Raw genomic sequence first — 21,119 nt, 5'->3', positions numbered from 1 at the left:
AAATATGTTGTAGGATTACATTTGGTCCAATTCTGAATTTTGCGACTTGTATAGAATAAATCTGCATTGGCAGTTCAAATTATATTCAATATAAAGTTCGATTATGATCGCTTACGTGATAATAAAATTGTAAGAGATTTTGTAAGTTTAAAACAGTGGTCATGTTTGTAATAGTTGTAAAAGTACGATATACAAGGATAAATGTGTTTGAAAAATGGATGAAATATATAGACTTAAAACATTTGTTGATTTTTTGGGGGAGGAATGGGGGGATAAAAAGTCCGGTATATGTCTCTCTCTACCGGCTGATATACCCGATTTAAGAATCGGAACTAAAATAGCTATCGAATCAATTACTCTTGACTAGGGATTGCAATACCGGTATTTTGAGCCATTTCTAAAATTTTGTAATACCGGTATTCACAAGTTTAAATACCAGTTTTTCGATATTTGCTAGAAATTTTTAAAATTGTCTCCACTATATGTTCAGATATCGCGAACATAGCAAAATAGTATACGTTTTTGTTTTTATGTCTCCCTAACGGGCGAAATCAATTAGCTAATTAATGGCTTAATTAATTGCTTAAATCTAAATAAGCGAAACATGGATTATCGCTGAAAGAAAATATTGTATCCATAACAACTGATGGATCAACAATTATGAAAAATGTTGGAAAGTTGATTGGTGCAAATCAGCAGTTGTGCTATGCACATGGAATTCAATTAGAAGTAATAGATGTATTATACAAAAAATATAAAGAACAGAAGAATCCAAATACTGTGAATATAGAAACTTCGGATTCCAACTTTGAAGAGAATAAGAGTGAGAGTGATATTGATAATGAAGATAATGACAATTTAATTGTTGAAGAAGATATTGCTAATGAGGATGAAATATTAACCTATCAAGAATTGCTTCCTATAATTTATAAAGTTCGAAAAATTGTTAAGGTATTTAAATGTTCCCCTATAAAAAAGGATATATTACTAAAATATATACTAACTGGAAATAAAACAGTATATATGTTAATATTAGATTCTAAAACACGTTGGAACCGTTTACTCCTAAAGATGGAACGATTTTTGAAACTGAGAAATCCAATCCAAAAAACATTAATCGACTTAAACCTGTAAATTAGTTTTTCAGATAGTGAATTCGAATTAATATGCAGAACTATATCAGCTCTACTTCCAATAAAACTGACTATTGAGGCATTATGTCGGAGAGATTCTAATTTATTACCAGCTAATGCAACAATAAATTTCATGTTGCAGTCACTGAAAGAACACTGAAGAATTATATATTACATTGAAAAATCGCACAGAAGAAAGGCATACCAAAATAGAAAATGTCTTATGGTATTTACCTAATTATAATGATTTTAAAAATGAAAATGAAAAAAAAGAAAAGAAAAGAACCAGTTCAAATCTGATTAAGTTTAGAGTAAATTTTCTTAAAATCTTTTACCCACAAACCTATCCACATTCAGAAGAATTCGGTTCAGTGATCGAAGATTATGATGACACTAATGTCGATAGTGAAAAGGAATTGTCTCTTGAACAAAAATTAGAATTATCGATAAAAAAAAATTTCAACTAACCAAAATACAATACAGAAATCAGCTATATCCAAAACCATCCGACGAGAAATCGATTTATTTGAAGAGGAGGAATTTAGAAGTAAATACTGGGAAAAAGTATATCGCGCATTGCTAACTGTACCACCAACTAGCGTAGATGCCGAAAGAGCGTTTTGCTGGTAATTTTTACACAAAATTACTTTTCCGGCTTAATGACAGTACAATGGATGCATTATGTTTTTTAAGATCACATTTCAAAAAGTTGCAATAGTACCCCAGACTGAATAGTGATATTTACACATTTTTTGTGATTTAAATAAACAAGATGTTCTTTTACTTTTTTGTGATTATATACTGTTATAATTTTTGTTACAAATTATTTTTTGTGATATTTACCCTCTCTAACAAAACCAGCAAATAAAACAAAGAAACACCTGTGTTTTCTTTCTTTTTCGAAAATTTCTAATACCGGTATTAAAACCGGTATCCCGGTATTAAGATCTAAAAAATACCGAATACCGGTATTGAAATTTTGGTCCGGTATTGCAATCCCTACTCTTGACCATTACGAGAAAAATTAATAAACCGGAAATGAAAAATTAGCAAATATCTTACTTCTATGGATCCAACCACGTGCGATATACCTTGGGCTATGGCAGGATTGATAGTGTATTTGGCGATATATCGCTTCACGCGAAAGTTGTCGTTGTTGCTAGAGTCTTCTGGAAGATACCCTCTGGCTATTTTCATGTGATCCGCCGTTTGCCAAGTACGGCAAATTACTTCTGAGACTCTACCCATTGCCTGGAAATTTAATTTATTTTACCATAAATAAGTTAATATATTAATCGAAGAATTTGGTATAGAAAGGAACAGTGGCTGCCTGATCTATTCATCCAAAATATCAGAAATATTTTGTTTTTGTACATGCTGTGTAGCTTTCAGAATTCTTTATCTTAGTACAAAATGTACAACAACATTGTTTGGATATCGTCATAACATTAGCTATTATTCAGCATACTGAACAACTTGGAGAAATAGTACAATATCTCGTGCTAATAAGATAGTTATTGTTAAAGAACTATTTTTATTTATGAAAAAAATCCAAAATTTATATAAATTGCTTTCTCTTTCACTATAATAACACTTATGCTAACACTCTAATAACACTTATAGCTGAAATATAAAGAAATACATTAGCAAAAGGAATCTTTTTTATTATAATTTAAAATTCATATATATTTTTTGAAGTGAGATCGTTAGTGTTTAGATGTAATTGAAGCACTGTATGAGGACAGTCAGTCAGCTATCTGACTCTCCGACCCGCCACGAAGGCACACGGAACTTAAACCATAAAAACTGAATGACCGGACCACCGCAACAGCAACATTGGAGGGAACTTTGGTTGAGTCCTAAGGGCCATCACCGGCCATGGTACAACCCTCCCCGAAGGAAGAACGTCCCGTCATCGATGAGAGGAGTCAGATCTCCCACCTATTAGTGTACTCTCCAGGGTGACGAGATCCAACCACAATGCCAGAAGCATCTCATCCTCATTTCGAGGTGCCCCCCGGGGGTTTACTGTATGAGAACATGAAATACAGAAAAGATTATACCATAAAATAATTATGAATTAATATTTTCAATCTGTTATTTCGCTACTAATCGCCTTTGGATATCAATTAATTCTCTGAGGATGTTGGTTATATGTCATTTCATTTAAATAGTTTATATATTAGTTAGACATGATATTTTAAGAAGTGTTATTTTAATCATCTTACATTTACCTCATCTAAAAAGTATAGTTTAAAAAGTGAGCATTAATATTAGTTAGATTAACTAAAATAAATCTATATTATATATAACTAATGAAAAAACATTCCTTGCCTTTCAAAAGGCCAGCCGGAGTGGCCTACACAAAACTTTCTCACGTACTTTCTAATAAACTTGTTATACCAGAGAGCGCCTGGAATGACATTGAATTGCAGTAATTACAAAATACTTTTTGGAGTGATTTTAGCATTTTTACTGAATCTATCGTACCACCCTTGGCAAGTTTATTTTTTGGCGATAAATCCTTGACATGTGGTAAATCAAATTTGCGCTTTAGACACGTTTTTCTTAATCGATTAAAAACAAAAATGTGGCCCAAAACTACACTTGTAGTCCCAATAACCCATACCAAATTTGATATTGTGTTTTTGAATTATCGCATTTAATTATCGTTTTGAATAATCGCAAGTTTCTGAAAATACAGACCGACAGATAGTCAATCCGTTGTTGGTTTTATTTCAAAATTAGACACGTGTCTACTCTATAGATGTTAAATCTATACACTGAATTTTACCTATCTAGCTCTCTTCGTTCTGTAGTTATCGTGTTAACTTATATTTGGACAGAAGAACTTCCTCTGAACAGATTTTACACAAAATTTGATGTAAATCTACAAATCTGGTGTAAAGAACGTTCGTCAAAATTTCAACCGTTTAGCGTTTTTGTGTTATTTTTGTCAGACAGACAGATAAACGAACATTTTTCATAAATGTGTTTTTCAAACTCAAGGGGATCTAAAGTGTATACATCCGTTAAAATCTGGAATTCGAATTTTTTGACGATTATTACATTTTTTGTATAGTACGTATAATTAAAGTAAAATTAACCCTTTCTAGGGCAGTGGGAAGTGTGCTTCCCACCAAATTTATCAATCTTTGTATGAAATTATGTAGGTTGGCATAAGTTCTGACACATTTTTATAGTAAGTCAGAAACTAAGATGCTTCAGTTCTTTATCTCAGACAAGGTGATGCGTCTTGATTTTTTACTTAATTATTAATTAACCAAATTAATTAATGAATCAAATTAAATTTATCTAATAAGCTAAATGAATCCCTTTTCTTATTCTAATTTCAAGCCTAAAAATATTTTGACCTAATATGACTAGAAAAAAAGGGCCCTTTAAAGGGTTAAAATAAAACCCGTGCAATGTTAAGATTTACCAATCCATTAAAAATAATGAAGAAAAATACTACACAAGATCCTTTTTTTTATTCTACAACTAAATCCATACTAAAATAACCACATAAAATCTTTTCTGTTGAGATTTCCATCAAGTTTTATAGAAGCCATCCCATTTCCCACACTAAGAGTCCCAATACCTACAAGTAAACGAAAGACTATAAAACTCTCGACTAAGACATCCTCATTAACTTGTAACAACTTGAAGGCACAGTAAAAGTAAATCATTGTGTGAAGCTTCGCCTAATCGAAGGGCCCTTAATTCAATTAATCCGTTGGGCAATAAATTACCGCTGTTCGCCAAGGACAGAATCTAATTTATGCAGTCCAGTCAATTAATCTGCGACGGACAACGCTGTTGGGTTCTTTCCCGTTTAGCGCTGCAGTGCTCGGATTTTTGGTGAGGATATTAAAATCTGAGCTTTGATTATTACAGGAATTCCATTTTTTTTTATTTGATTAGGGGAATGCAGATTTCTTTATCACTGATTTTTTTAGATAGAGCTTTAGTTTTATTTTCTCGTATACTTAGTATATACAAAGAAGTATCGTGATTGCTTAAAAATTCGAATTCAAGATTTTAACAATTCTCCATGTTTTAGACTTCCCTAAATTCAACAAACTCATTTTGGAGAATGTCCTTCTGTCTGTCTGTTACAAAGATAATTCAAAATTGCTTTAAGCTAGAAGAATGAAATTTGATATACTGTCTTTAGACCAAATTTACTGATTTCTATAAAGTTTTGAGCAAAATCTGTTCAGTAGAAGTCTGATATAATTTAGCACAATAATTACAAATTGAAGACAGCTAGATGTGTAAAATTAGGTGCACAGATTTAAAACCAATGATGTAGACATCTTTCAAATTTTGAACCAAATCCAACTACAGGTTGACTCTCTGTCGATCCGTACATTCAGAAACATGTAAAAGTGATAACTCAAGGGCTTAAATATATCAAATTTGGTATGTTATTTTGTTGTTGTTTCTAATCCCAGGTATTATAGCTGCGCTATACCACCTCCATGAAACCAAAGATCTCTAAAAAGTCCAAAAAATCCTAGCGTATCCCTTAAAATCTCAAAAATCGTAAAATTTAAACATTGTTAAATGTGCTTGGGGGAGGATTGATCTGTCTTGCACCAATGACATTCAGTGAAGATCCTCCATACGTGCTGTAAGGCGAGGGATTTGGTGTGTCCACTTAAAAAACGAGAGAGCCGTTTGCTGTTTTCTAGAGATATTCAGCGGTGACACCAACCAGAACTCTTACCAAAGTACCAAGGGTGAGCAGGTGGGACTCTCCAAAATGCACTCGACTCCATCTTTTTGATAGAGGAGATTTCAGAATAAGTTAGTGTTGCATCACCATGAAATATGTCAGCTGAGGCAGTCTTAGCTAAGTTATCCGCTATCTCATTACCGTTTAAACCAACATGTAAAGAGACACATTGAAAGTGTATAGAGTGTTCAACGGAGAACCTGGCAATAAAGTCTAAGATATTCATGTTATTTTGTAACTACATGCACAGTTTTGTGCCAAATTTTTGTTTCAATCGATTGCGAAAAACGTGCATAGAATATTAATTTGATTTTCCAACAATAGTAAACGCATGCCAGGAATTATTCGCTGTATAACTCGCCAAGGAAGACTCTATAGATTCAGTAAAAATGCTACGCATAGAGAGAGAATTTGTATATATTGTCAATTGATTATGTTTTATCACTTTTATGATGTTTTTAACTTTCTTCTATATAAAAAGAAAATATTATAATAATTATCGAAAACTTCGAACTCGACAATTTAACAAATCTACATACTTAAAATCTTCCATATTTTTAGATCCATGTCTGTTTGAGCACATTAAGAAACACTTCGAAGTGGGTCGATATAATTTGGTATCTATGCTTTATGTCAAATTGTAAATTTTTATCAAATATTCGAAGAAGACCATTCACAGGAAGTCTGCCTATCTGGTCGTTCTAGTACAAGTGAACACGGTAATTACAAAACGTATAAAAGTGAATAAATAAAATTTAGTACATAGGCTTATCTAAAATACAGTTTACCAATTTTTTTTAAAAAACAATCTGTCAGCAGTCTATCTCGTCTGCACGGTTGGATGCATGTAAAAACCATAACTCAAAAATTCCATTTAAATAAATAAAAATGTATATGTAATCTTATAATAATGGTGCAGTTCCGAGTCAAATTTTGATTTAAAAAATTTTTTTAACTAAACAAAAGTCAAATTTTGATTTAGTTAAGAAAGAAGCTTCCAAAAATTCGTAGTCATTCTTTTTCACTATACCACCAAGCACAAAACGTTCATGCGTGAAATTTGAAATAAAAATGTGAGAATTCGTTATGGTCACGTCCTTGGGTAAAGTATACAATTTTTTGCAAAGATATTGGCATTTTATTTTGGCGATAAGACCTTTATTGGAGTTTAAAAAGTTTCAGGAAAATCACTCCACTGGGTGTGAAATATTTCCTTTCTATATAGAGAATCGTCCTTACTAACGATTTTTCAAAATAGATGACATATTTTCAAATATATATATAGTTAATCGGAATACTTCCTAAGTAATTTAAATCATTAATCGGGACACTTCCTAAGTAATATAAATCATTAATCGAAATACTTCCTAAGTAATTTAAATCATTAATCAGAATACTTCCTAAGTAATTTAAATCATTAATTGAAATACTTCCTAAGTAATTTAAATCATTAATCGGAACACTTCCTAATATAAATCATTAATCGAAATACTTCCTAAGTAATTTAAATCATTAATCGGAATACTTCCTAAGTAATTTAAATCATTAATTGAAATACTTCCTAAGTAATTTAAATCGTTAATCGGAACACTTTCTAAGTGATTTAAATCATTAATCAGAATACTTCATAATTAATTGGAATACTCTTTACCTGAGAATCCGATGACATGATACTGATTACTCCCATATCATGCAAAACATCTTCAGCCGCAATCGTCTCTGCTCGAATTCTGGATTCAGCGAATGCCAAATCCTCTTTCAAATTCCTGGAAATTAATTCCATTCAGTCATTATAAAATATTTATTAATCACTATTAAAAACAGATATACTTTAAAGAAAGTCCTACAAGTCTGCAAATCCAATACTTCTGGAGGTGTGATCCAGCCTTCAGGAGAAGTTACTCCTACAATGCATCGTATAGCCATTTGATTTCACGTTTTTATTTCCATTTATAAGCTTGACTCGACTGTTCCAAAGGGTGACAATGAATGTTTGTTTTGGTTTAGTTATATTTACTTTCCGTTTTAAAGCAGCACTAGAGCTATTTTAGGACGGACCTCAAAATTTTAAACCATGGTCAGATGACGTGGACGACACTTAAGCTACCACCCCCTCTCTAATCTTGCACACCACACCACACCAGCGGGAAGACGTTTTGCCCCAATGATTTAATGCGCACCAGACGCTTTACACGATTGTTCTTCTGTAGAATCGGGCTCGAACCTGAAACCCTTTGATTCCGAAACAGAGAGCTTACCACCAGACCACCGCGGTCGCAATGAATGTTTGAAATCATATTTTAAAGCATTCTTCACATACATTTGTAGAAAAGACCGAGATATGGAAATAGCTGTAGTAAAATTAGATTTAAATTGGAAACTTTAAAAAATACCAAAATGGCTAATGTATGAATAATTCTATCATTAAAATACTATCAAAAACTTTTTTGCATTGTAAAAAAACTATATTGGTATAATGGGACTTTTATTTTTATTGCAGAGTTGTTATAATGTTATTTGTACCTCTGGGATATTGTTTAATTCATAATGTAACCATTTGGCACATTATTTTTTTTTAATTTCGCAAAAAAAGTAATTAAATATTTTTAAAATAATTTTCCTACATTTATGTAGTTATTCAAAACACTTTGTTTTTTAAAAAATGCAAGCCATGCATTCTAGAGTTAATTTCACGGCGAACCCAAAATAAATAGTGCATGCTGGGTAAAAATGATGCGTCTCATCATTATTGCTCATCATTTGTCAAGAGATAAAGAAGTCGGAAATTTTTTTTCCCTCTCTTTTGCTGATTTGGCATTCCAAATATGTAGGAAATTCGCTCGAAATGGCGAAATGCATGCGAATACGAACATAATTCATCTATAAATTCTTTTATGTTCGATAAAAACTTGATGGGATTTGGTTTGCATGCAGATAGCGGCAAATTAGAAGGCGTTGTCCACACTTGCTTATTACAGTTTATTGATAACTCGTGAACAATACGCCTCGAAGATGAGTACCGTTCTTAACGCCATCTTAGCGTATGTATGAAAAAAAGTTTTATTCCAAGAAAAGATTTAAATACATTCAGACATTCATATTTTCTTAATTTTTCAACAACTTACATGCCATCTGACATCTAGACTGTATAAAAATGTCAATTATAATCAGTTTTCAAATGCTTTGACACTACTGCAATTATCAACATAAGTTGTATTATTTGTACGCCCTGGCGATTCCAAACAAACCTGAATAATCTGCGTTTAATAAGCAACAGATTAACACAAGCTGTATCATTTGCGTAATACCTAAATGCATAAAGTACATTACTCTAATACACAAAATATATAATTTAAAACATATTATTTCCATTAATTATTTAATCAATCTACATATTTAAAATAATTCTCAAGATCAAAGAATCAGTCCTCCAGGCTCAACTAATGAAATGATTTAGCCAATATTTATTTTAAATGAAAGGTCATTGTCCCCGATATATCAAAACGGTCATCAGCCTCCCATTGCTCTTACCTTTCAATGTAAATTTTAAAAACAATTATGTCTTTTAAGAATCTTAATGTCTTTTATAGGGAAAAGTGAGACAAAAATCCCGATTTTCAGCCATTGTAACGATTTCCACAATTTTATTTCTGCATATTCAAAAGATATTACAAAATTAAGCATGTAAACAATAAAAAATTTAGAAGATACTATCTAGTAAATTATTTCATGTTGTTTAATTTTCACCAGTAGCATATTTGAAAACAATATTTTGAATGCTACCTACTTTAAACTGGATTCTGATACCAGCTATAGATTTCGCTCTGGGCAATAATACTACATGACATTGACTAAGTGGAAATATTGTACTTTGATCATTAATAATCAGATCAACTTTGTCAAAACTCTGACCTTGTGACTTATTGATGGTCATGGCGAAAGATAGTTTTACTGGAAATTGCAAACTTTTCAGCTTAGAAGAAATTAGCAGAAATTTTCAAATTTAGAAGATTATCACTTAGTCTTTCTTTGCATTTTTTCTTCATCTGATATAGCTGGACACCCCATTACTATTTTTAAACTCCCACGCTGAAGTCTCTCAGAAATGAGGACGAGGCATTTCCGGTATGGTGGTTGGTTCTCATCACCCTGATAAGTACAGAAATGGTGGGATTCGGCTACCTCCTTTCGATGACAGAACGTACTTCCCACGAGAAGAGTTGTACCATGGTCACTGATGCAACATTTTCACCAGCCACGGACCCTTAGGACTCAACCATAGTTCCCGCTAGTGATGATGTTGCGACGGGCGGTCCGGTCATTCGGATTGTTTCACGTGCCTTCGAACGGTCGGAGTGTCAAGTATGCAATGGTGGTTACTGCGTTTTTTTTAAACCAATGCAGGGTTAATATGCGTATTGCTTAGGTATTCAGATGATTACTAGCTGAGAGATGACAAATTTCCGTTATTCGAAAAAGGTAAACAAACTTAATAACTATTCATTAGAATTGCCACACACGATGTGTTTAAAAGTAGAAACAAATAATATCGTTTTAACTCCATTTTCTATTAATTTAGTACTAATTAAACGTTTACTTTACCCTTTTTATCACCATTTCACCGTCAAATGAAATATAAATACTTACTATGACGCATTAATAATTTTCATTAAATATTTCAAACAATACTGGCAAAACAAACCTCAAATATCATGGGTCAAGTGCCTCGCTATTTACCAATCACAAAGCCAATAAATGCAATGTTTACATATAATAGAGAAAATTCATTTCATTGTGTGGTTATTTACGTCTGCGTGGAGAAAGTCTATTTTTTCTCTTTTTTTTAAATAAAAGCTATTTAAAATTACAAAGTTTATTTTTATTTGAACTTTATCTTATCTTTATTCATCTTTCTTTACTCATCATGGTAATAATTACTTTAATAAGAATATAATTTGTAAAAATTAAATTAAAAATTCAGACGTATTAGAATACGTCACAAACATTTCAAAAATTGTAAGAACTTCTACTCACTTGTCCAAATGATGGCATACTAGCAACATATCGAGATGCTCGTCTACTGTGTTTCGAGTATAAGGTCTTGTCGGATTTGTTGACGAAGGAATGCAGTTGGGTTCGCTGCACACTCGAATTATGTCGGGTGCATGTCCTCCACCAGCTCCTTCTGTGTGGTATGTGTGTATTGTACGCCCACCAAAAGCTTCGATTGTTTGTTCCACACAAGCCGATTCGTTGAGTGTATCAGTGTGGATTAAAATCTAACAGAAAGAAACATCGAATTTTTACTTGTGCAAACCACTTTTGTTCATCTAAGCCTGATACACAGGCATTGGTGCAAATCAAAACACAATTGGCTTAGAGGAATGTAATTTAGGATAGGCTTTTGTCTCGGTAACATATATATCGAATAAAAATTTTTCTGTAATTAAATCAAAATTGCGTGATAAGAGGTATTTCAGTATGATATGGTGGTGCATTGATAATTACCATAGTCGTTTCAATTTCGAACAGAGCATGCAAATGTTTACTCATTGTGTCTTACAAGTATCTGTGTCACTATGTAGGATAGTACCAACCAAATAAGCAATGGTTCGTGATGTGAAGCTCGGTTTGTGCTCCAATAATATCCTATACGTTTTATATGGAAGAAAGATCTGGTGATCTCGAATTGTAAGATTACATATCGATAAACCGTAGAGAATGCTAAGTTATATGTTTTCAAAAATTGTCTGAACACAAAGAGTTGTGGGAACGCGCTCTAAAAAGGTATGGTAATGAACTCTAACTTATTTTCTCCGTACAGAGAGATGTGGGAACGAGCTCTAACTTATTCTTTTCTCCATAAAAAGAGGTATGGGAACTTGCTCTAATGTATTTTCTCCATAAAAAAGAGATGTGGGAACGAGCTTTAAATTATTTTCTCCTTAAAAAAGAGATGTGGGAACGAGCTTTAAATTATTTTCTCTTTAAAAAAGAGGTGTCGGAACGAGCTTTAACGTATTTTCTCCATAAAAAGAGGTGTGGTAACGAGCTCTAACTTATTTTCTCCGTAAAAAGAGGTGTGGGAATGACCTCTAACTTATTCTCTCCGTAAAAAAGAGTGTGAGAACAAGCTCTAACTTATTTTCGCCATAAAAGGAGGTATGGGGACGAGCTCTAACTAATGGAAAATATCCTCTGAAATAGGGATCAACTAGTGAATGCCCTTGAACATCCTCTCATACTATCCAATAAATTTTTTCATCACCCTCCACTTGCTTAAAATTATATACCTTAAGTAAAGTAGTAAATACCTTGCATGACATTCATGAAAGATAGTTACGAAATATACATTTTTAGAATGCATTTAACATTATTCAATCTATCTTGAGGATATGTATTTTTATGCATTTTCTGACAACAAAATTTGACATGGAACTACAGTTGTAACTACAAGTAACTATATCTAAATTCATTGGCTCATTGCATTTATGATTCATTGCGTTTGCATGCATTCTAAAGTACAGATAAATAGATAGTCAGCTTTTTAACAGATTTTGCTCAAAATTTGATTTAAAAAACCATATTTCAGTTGCTGAACGTGAGTATTAAATTCTGTTACTTTAGCACTTTACATTTTGTAGTCTTTCAGTACTACTGTACTCGAACAACAAACCAGACAAACTTTTTTAGAACAGATTTCATTCAGATTTGATAAAAAGAATCTTCAAATTTGATTGCGAGACGATATACCAAATTCCATCCATTTAGCTCGAAGTATTTTTGAGTTGTGCTAAAAAATAGATATAATAAAAAAAGTGAAATTTTCAGATTTGGGGAAGTTGGAAATGTGGAGATTCGTCAATCAATATTAATTTAGGAAGAAAAATTCCATGCAAGTGTCCAAGATTCGTTATAATAAGTAAGTTTAAAACTTTTTCTTTCATTATTTGTCATATGTCTACATATTTTCTATCTACCTTGTCCATCCATTTTAATATTTATTAGAGAAGCTCAGTTTATACTTTTTATATATGAAATATGCAAAGTATATTGTAACCGTGGAGAAAATTCAACCTCAAGATATTTAAGGATTCTTATGTTTCGCATCCATCCAAGTTCTGAAAACGCATTTATGGAATGTCTTTCTCTGCTTGACTGAACACAGAAACTCAAAATGCTCGAGTTAGATGAAATTTTGTGTCTAGTCTTATCTTTAAATCTGATCTTTAAATTTTTATTGAATTTTGGACTAAATCTATTCTCTAGAAATTTGTCTGCTTATTGAAATAAAAAGACAAGAACTGAATGAATAACACTTGGTGCATAATTTTAACATATAAAATGTAATTTCATAACAAATTTCAAACCAAATCTTTTAAAGCATTGACTACCTGTTTATTTGTATATTAAAGTGCATAAAAATACAGTGACTTAGACAAATGAAATTTGGCATGTAATTATCTCGCAAAAAGTAAATTTGTAACGATTTTGATATTAATCGATTTAAAAGATGTCCGTGGTCTGTATTTGTTTCTTTTATTTGTTATTAAACAGTAAATACTTTTATTACGGACAAGTACAAGTATATTTTTATTTCGGGACACTGTCTTTCTACTAGTGGGGAGGGATGGTACTCCAATTGGGCCTTTCTCCCATTCCTGTGAGAATAAAAAAATCTGAGCACTCATGACGTTTTTAATCTTAACAAAGATCAAACATTTTTCTTCGAAGTAAGGGGTGTGAAACTTCATTAAGGATAACTTAAGTGTGTGGGGGGAGGGGGGAGAGAATACTCCTCTTGTGCCTTTCTCTGGTTTCTGCGAGAATAAAATATCCCAGTACTCGTGGTGTTTTCAATCGTAACCAAGACCAAAAATTGCCCTGTGATACTTCATAATGTAAGGGTCTGGGAGGGAGAAAATGATATTATTCTTGTGCCTTTCACCGATTCCTGCGAGAATAAAATTGAGCATTCATGACGTTTTAGATCTGACCCAAAATTGTCCTGCGAAGAAAGTAGTATGACACTTCATTAAGGACAATGTGAATTCGGGCGACTAGGCTGAAAGGAGGAACCCACTTTTGGGGGAGTTTTTCAGAAGTAGAAGGCTTCAATTGAAAAAAATGATTAAACATTGTTGTAGGTAATAATTTAATTCAATAATATTTATTCAAAAGTAAGTTTTCAATCCAATTTAAAATGTTAACTTTTTGAAGTTATATGAAAAAGATGAGGTTTACAAATGCGCAGGCAAATAATGGTCAAAATTACTAATAGAATGTAATAGTTCATTAAAGAACACTTTAAAACATCCATTAAATAGTGCCATTTTTATTTTTCAGTTGGTCAATTGAAAGATAAACGATTATCAAACAAAAATAATATTATTTCTTTAAATATAAATGCATTCATAATTCTGATTATAAAATAAATAGTTTTAATTTTTACAAAATAATTAAATCTGTGGATTAATCCTTTTGGAAGAAATATCTTTATTCATTTTAACAATGTCATAAAATAAATAGATTGAATTTTTACAAAAGAATGAAATTTGGGAATTAATCCTTTTGGAACAAATGTTTTTATTCAAAAACTTTTGTTTTTTTATAATAAAGTTGGCAATACCTGAATATCCAATTCATCGGCAACTGTCAGAGCGCAATCAATGGCCGCAGGTGTTGATCCCCAGTCTTCGTGAAGTTTCAGACTTCCAGTTTAGGGATAAAAGAAAGAATAGAAATGAAATTAATGTTAATCAAGCATTGAATGAATAAATCAATGAATATAAAGTAATGTTATTTTTAATTCTTACTTAGAAAAAATATTTATAGAAGCATATTATTTATATACTTCCATAAATATTTATGGTTTTCGAATTTAAAATAGCAGACGATTTCAAATGCGTTGAATTGTAAATATCCAGAAAAGAATGCAGACGATAATTATTCATATAATTTATGTTTGAAAAACGTTCTTGCCTATTTTACTTTGAAATTTGTTTTTAAAATTATTTGAGAAATTTTAACAATTTCAATAAGATTTAAAGTTACACAAAGATACTATATATAGGGAAAATTTTAAGTAGTATCTTTATAGGAAGTCCCCCTACTGCTACCATACATTTTCCAAAGAATTTTTACAAATATTCTAAGCTTATGGTACATAGAGATCAAAATCGGACCATTCTTGAATGTTTATCTTAGATATATGTTGCCGGCAAATTTTCTAATTTGGTATTTTATATAATGCTCGGGTATTTTTGAAAAAATATTGTTTCACATATTTTATCCCAAATACTCTAAATAAGGCGAAATGTCAAACAGCCGAGAAGAAAATACATCGCTAGTTCATTTCAAATATGATAATACAAAAAGATAAAATTAAGTGCAATTCAGAATGAAATTATTTTCTTGATGCAACAAAAAAGTTCATATTTTATTTTGATTTTAAAAAAAAATATTAAAAGCTTTGCTTTGTATAAATTTCATTTTCTTTTATACAGCTGGAATAAAAAGATGTTTTAATGGCACTCTTACTTTTTTAAAAATAACATTTGTATTTCTACAGAATGCATGTTTTCTGCTTAAAAATTTATTCATGAATTATTTTCATACTTTTTAGAAATATCAGTTGTAATTCAGTTAATCACTTAGATGTTACATATAATGCCTAGCAAAAGTATATAATGTATTCAAACATTTTACACTTCGAATAAAAATGTTCAGTTACTTTGTAAAGTGCTGGATAGATGGCTAGTAACAAAAATATATAATAAATTCTAATTTTTCATGCTTATTAATTTATTTCTCTTTCAACCAGTTTATTTCCAACTTTAAAAGTGCTTTTATTTTTAAATTTCTGAATAAAGTAGGCTCCTGATTTTTGCCAGGTTTTCTAAAATCTAATTTCGATAACTTCTTAACGTGAAGCTGCCGTGTCACTTTAATATCACACGTCTAAAATAAATGCTAAATCAGCTATTTTTCAGGAACAGTTACTTCTTGAATGCATAAAAACTTTGAACGCGTTCACACATTTTGTTTTTTCCTGTCTTGATAACAGTTCTGAAAGCATGGTGCTGAATCTCTTAGTAATGGTTCTTCCGAAAAAAGAAATGTAAATCGTCTCTAGATGCAAACTTTTTGCCTGACAAACAAAATAAAATAAAATAAAAAAGTGATCTGAAGGATATAGTGACTAATCATTTAACAGCCTGCATTTCTTTATATTGGTACGGAAATCTGTCATGTGAATGGACTGTGAAGGAAATACAGCAGATCAGATTGTGGAAAACAACGCTTGTCTCCAGAAGAAATATAAAATTTCAAAACACAAATAAATCGAATGTAATAATAGCGATCAGAGTGCAATTAGATAGCTCGATTCATGATCAACACTTCAAAAAAAAATTCGCTGTTAGGAGCAACTTTGCTCATGAGACTCCACGAAAGAGTTTCGAATTTTCTAGAAGGATATCGTATCTCGCATCTTATAGAATATTATATGATTTTTATATTCTTAACAGCTTTTATCAACAAATTCGTCGTTAAGTTTGTCATCATGTTCAAACGTCATTGGTCTGACATCTAATCAACATCCAAGTAGAGTATGTTTTTCCCCTCATAATGAGAGTAACTAAGCAAGACAGATAAGATTATAGATTCGCAACAATATATACGTTTTCATGTATGTTTTGGGTGCGTACGAATAAGAATTTGTCAAAGCAATTTTTTTCACACTTGATAAATAGAGTAAGCTACATTTTGGCTTGAACTTGAGCGAAGTATATTGTAAAAAGGAAGAAACTCGCACAAGTTCGTGAACGGTTCATCCAGCTCAAGGGATTTGAAATGTTGATTTCCTCATGATTCCTTTACTAAGTAGGTGAGTAATTGCTTCATGATGAAGAAAACAGTTTGTATTATTAGAGATTTTTTCTTTGGGGAAAAAATGTTGACGCATCTACCATTCTCTGGAAGAATTTGTGATTCTACTTATTATTAAAACATTGCGGCATATGTAAGTTTTTCTTTTCTTAGTTCTCTGAAAGGTTGGTTGTTTCTCTGAAGTATCTCGGCTTCAAGACAGAGTGTTATAGGATTTACAGAATGAAAGTCTAGATTCCACAGAACATAAGTCGTGTAGACTTATAAGAAGCCGAAATTTTTACTTAGGCAAAAAAGACAAGATTTTCCATCGGATTCAAGCTTGGAGATAGAAATGTTCTTAAATTTCTAATTTAAGTTTAGCTATTTTTAATAAAAAGTAGCTGTAATCGTACAGACTCTGAATAACTGTACAGATAAAAGTATTTATTCAGTTTTATTTTACTGATAAAGATTATTTTTCAAAAAAAGCGTTATAAATTAGTACATTTGTGATTTAACTATTGCTAATAAAATACAGAACCTTCAATATTTTAAATTAGAGTTAAAGATTTCGATAAGAAATAAAGATTATAAACTTAAAGTATAGGTATTATTTTTTTTTCTTTCAATAAAACATTTCTGTCTAAAACTTTTTAAAAAAATTGAATTTCACATAAAAAGGGCTTTAATATGAATCATTTCCACTAAATTTTTAAATTTGCTAAATTTAATGAAAAAAGGCGGGAAAGGGAATTGCAAATGTCAAACGGCTTTGAATCTTTAAAGTAAAAATATCCCAGACTAAGAAATTTAATTTGACATCAGTTTTTCAAATAAAATATTAGACAATTAAAATTAACGATACATAAAAAGTTGCCTGTTCTATAATTAACAAAGGATTTTAAATCTGGTTCCCTGTAAGAAAGTGTAGAAACATAAACATATAAATGATGATAAAAATTGCTTTCCTCTCAGAAGTTTTTTTAATTATTCTTTTTAGAAAATTCTTCGAAAAAACATAACTAATTATCTTAACTATATAACTAAACTAGAAAGTGGAGGGAAAAAAACCGATATAAAATTTCTATTATGCAGAATATTACAAAAAATTTAATTTACATCGAAAAGAATTTCACTTAACTTTTTTTAGAGTAAAATATACGTTCTAAAAAATATACATTTTTTAGCTGAGAACAATTATGGTATGAGGGAGTATGTGGGGTGGTGGACTTGATTCAAACAGATGTTACTCTCTGAAAGCACAAAACAGCATAGCCCTTATGAGATTAAAAACCTTTTAGAGATGAAAAACTTGAATTAGTTATCAAATTACGTAAAAGTGATGCCACTAAAAGAAGTAAATTCATTAAAAATAAGTGCACAGCTGTCACTTAAGTATTCTTAGGAATAGTGCTAATGATTAAGAAACAATATTTCTATAAAGGAAAAAAAGATAAGTTGGAGCTTTTAACGCACGTAAAGTTCCAAAAAATCGAAAACAATTTTTTTCTGAGAACTAATGTTGTGCAAAACGCAAAAATATTTTTTTTCTCTAGAGGAAATTGAAAAAAGCACACTAATTTATACCAATGCTTGTATAGAAAGTGTTGCCAAATTTGTAAAGATTTCTTCATTACACGAATAAGGAAATAATAAAATTGAGATTTTCTACTTCATTTAAATTTTTCTTTAATTCACCAACTTCTAATAAAATTAGATATTCATTTGCATCTATGCATAGTATAAAATGAAGACTCCTGAAAGCGTATGTAAGTTTGAAAGAGAAAAACTTGAGAAATACTTAACTGAGATTGGAGATATTTGCACCATTTTGTAGAGCATTTATTGGGGAAGAGTTTAGTATATAAAAGTCATATCAAAAATAAAAAAAAGAGTTTTATAATTGCGATTTTATTTATTTTCCTACTATAATTCACGCAAGCGTAAAACAGCAGTATCTGGGCTTTGCACTTACCCGCACATGTGCAAAAACCTCAAACTGCGCATGCGCAAATGTGTGGCATAGAAGCTGCGGTATGCATATGCGATACATTTCTTTGTTTATATCTGATTTTAAACAGCGATTCAAAACTCTTATCTCCCACCAAAAAAAGGAAGTTCAATCTTTTTTAGCATAATGCATATTAAATACCAAAACTCTACGTTTGAAGCGCGATAATGAAAATATAGAAGAAAGAAATGTTTGGTTAGTGAATATCAGAGAAAAAAAGTGTCCACACTTAGGGAAGGGGGATCTTCTGTTCAGCGAAGTAACCGTCTCTTTTTAAACCGCACTGCAATTGAATTACAGAGACAGAAGGAATCAGACTCGAGTTTAATTTTTCCTCTTGGATGTTATACCACTGGCAACGCTGTGCGGGTATTGCTAGTATAACATACACTCAAGAGCTAAAACATTATGACAACCCCTACATTTTGCAATGAACTCGCCTGGATGACTTGGAAGGCAAGTGATCAGGTGGAAGTGGTATTTAACTTCTGCTGGAGAGTCTAAGAATCATTCTTTCACTTACTTCTGTGTGTGATGGGAAAGGCTGCGGATCTAAGCGACTTTAATAGAGGGCAAATTGTAATGGCTCGAAGGCTCGGAACAAGTATTTCCGAAACTGCATGACTCGTGGGTTGTGCGTGATCTACAGTTGTTAGTACTTATGCAAAGTGGATGAATGGCGGTGAAAGAAGCAGTAGACGACATGGTGTTGGATGTCCACACGCTATCAAAGAAAAAGGTCGTCGGAGACTGTCTCGCATGGCGAAGCAAAACCGGAGCCAGAGAGTGGCTCAGCTGACAGCCCAATACAATGCAAGGCCAAGTAGAATAGTATCGGAGCACACTGTTCAGCGGACACTGTTGGATATGGGGCTAGGCAGCAAACGTCCCCCTCGTATGCCTTTGCTGATAAAGCGCCATCGCCAACTGCGCCTGCGCTGGGCCCGGGAACATCGCGACTGGTCCATGGATCAGTGGGAGAGAGTTGCCTGGTCAGATGAATCACAGTTTGTCATGCATCATGCCGATGGCCGTGTCAGGATACGCCGTCTTCCAGGCGAACAGTTGCTCCCTCAATGTACAGTAGGTCATACACAGGCCGGTGGTGGCTGTATTATGCTTTGGGGGACGTTCTCTTGGGCGTCTCTGGGACCCGTGGTTGTGGTAGAGCATACCATGAATGCTACAGGGTATCTGAATATCATTGCGAACCTTGTTGCACCCTTACATGGCCTCTGTTTTCCCAGCTGGAAGTGGAATGTTCCAACAGGACAACGCCCCGTGTCACAAGGCTAAAATTGTGTTGGAGTGGTTCCAGGAACATGATGCTGAATTCCAGTTAAGGTCCTGGCCGCCTAACTGACCGGATCTCAATCCGATAGAACACCTTTGGGATGACATGGGACGGCAGCTCAGAGTTTAAAGACCACCAATTCGCAATATCTCGGATTTGCTTTACCGTTGCTTAAACATTTAGTACAATCTGTCTCTGGCCATCTACCAAGGACTTGTGGCATCCATGCCAAGGCGGGTTGAAGCTGTGTTGCGCGTCAAAGGTGGGCCAACTCGTTATTGACAGGTGGTCATAATGTTTTGGCTCTTGAGTGTATTTGCAAGTAAATAAATAAAATAATATTTTTTTTTAAAGTTATAGCTTTGAAACAAATGTATATTTTAAAAGAACTATGATATATTCGAAGTCATAACTAATACAATCATTGACAGATCATATGCCAAAATTCAATCAATACTCGCTTGATCTTTTTCTTGATTGCTTTTTTTTTTTTTTTTTTTTTTTTTACTCTAGTATGTTTATAAAAAAATTTAGATAATTCGTATATAGTTTATTTAATCTTTCTTGTATCATGTTTGTAAAGATGAAACATTATAATTGATTTTCCATTTTTCCATTTACATTTTTATGGTCTAGAATTTTAAAATTTTAAATGCTTGTGTAATTTTTATCATAATACATTATTTTAATTTTTTCAGAATTTCGCTATCATTCCATTGATTAATTTAATTAAATTTTGATTTCATCATCTTATAGAGCTACCCGATAATAAATCTGAGTAAAAGTTGAATTCAAGATTCCATAATATTCACAAAATTCAATTTAAAATTAAAAGGCGGAAAATAATACAAATAAAAAAATTCTTTTATATACACCAACAAAAAAGTATTTTCAAAACTGATTTTATTAATCCACTTAGAAGAATAAGAATCGCTTATTATTTTTCTAATTAAAAATGAAGAATAGTGACAATAAGAAAGATGAAAATGTTGATATTCAAATATGGATATAAATATAAGTTACAGTCTTTAGATGCTTTTTGTTAGAAGCTTTTGTTTTAAAATAATA

The 21,119-nt window shown here is 31.9% G+C and overlaps 1 protein-coding gene across 3 annotated transcripts in view; it reads right to left on the bottom strand.

Moving 5' to 3' along the window:
* Positions 1–21,119, bottom strand: part of LOC129984119 (urease subunit alpha-like) — a 78,511-nt gene that overhangs the window by 12,951 nt on the left and 44,441 nt on the right. For all 3 annotated transcript variants that reach the window (XM_056093901.1, XM_056093902.1, XM_056093903.1), the window contains exons 16-19: positions 14,504–14,585; positions 10,909–11,153; positions 7,526–7,640; positions 2,196–2,384 (exon numbers count right to left, since the gene is read on the bottom strand). In XM_056093901.1, the coding sequence (XP_055949876.1) occupies positions 2,196–2,384; positions 7,526–7,640; positions 10,909–11,153; positions 14,504–14,585 (631 nt within the window). The remainder of the gene's footprint in view (positions 1–2,195; positions 2,385–7,525; positions 7,641–10,908; positions 11,154–14,503; positions 14,586–21,119) is intronic.

The sequence above is a fragment of the Argiope bruennichi genome, chromosome 9, assembly GCF_947563725.1.
Source record: "Argiope bruennichi chromosome 9, qqArgBrue1.1, whole genome shotgun sequence".
Taxonomy (NCBI): Eukaryota; Metazoa; Arthropoda; class Arachnida; order Araneae; family Araneidae; genus Argiope; species Argiope bruennichi.
Note: the sequence above shows the minus strand (reverse complement) of the source record. Positions and strands in the feature narration are given on the sequence as shown.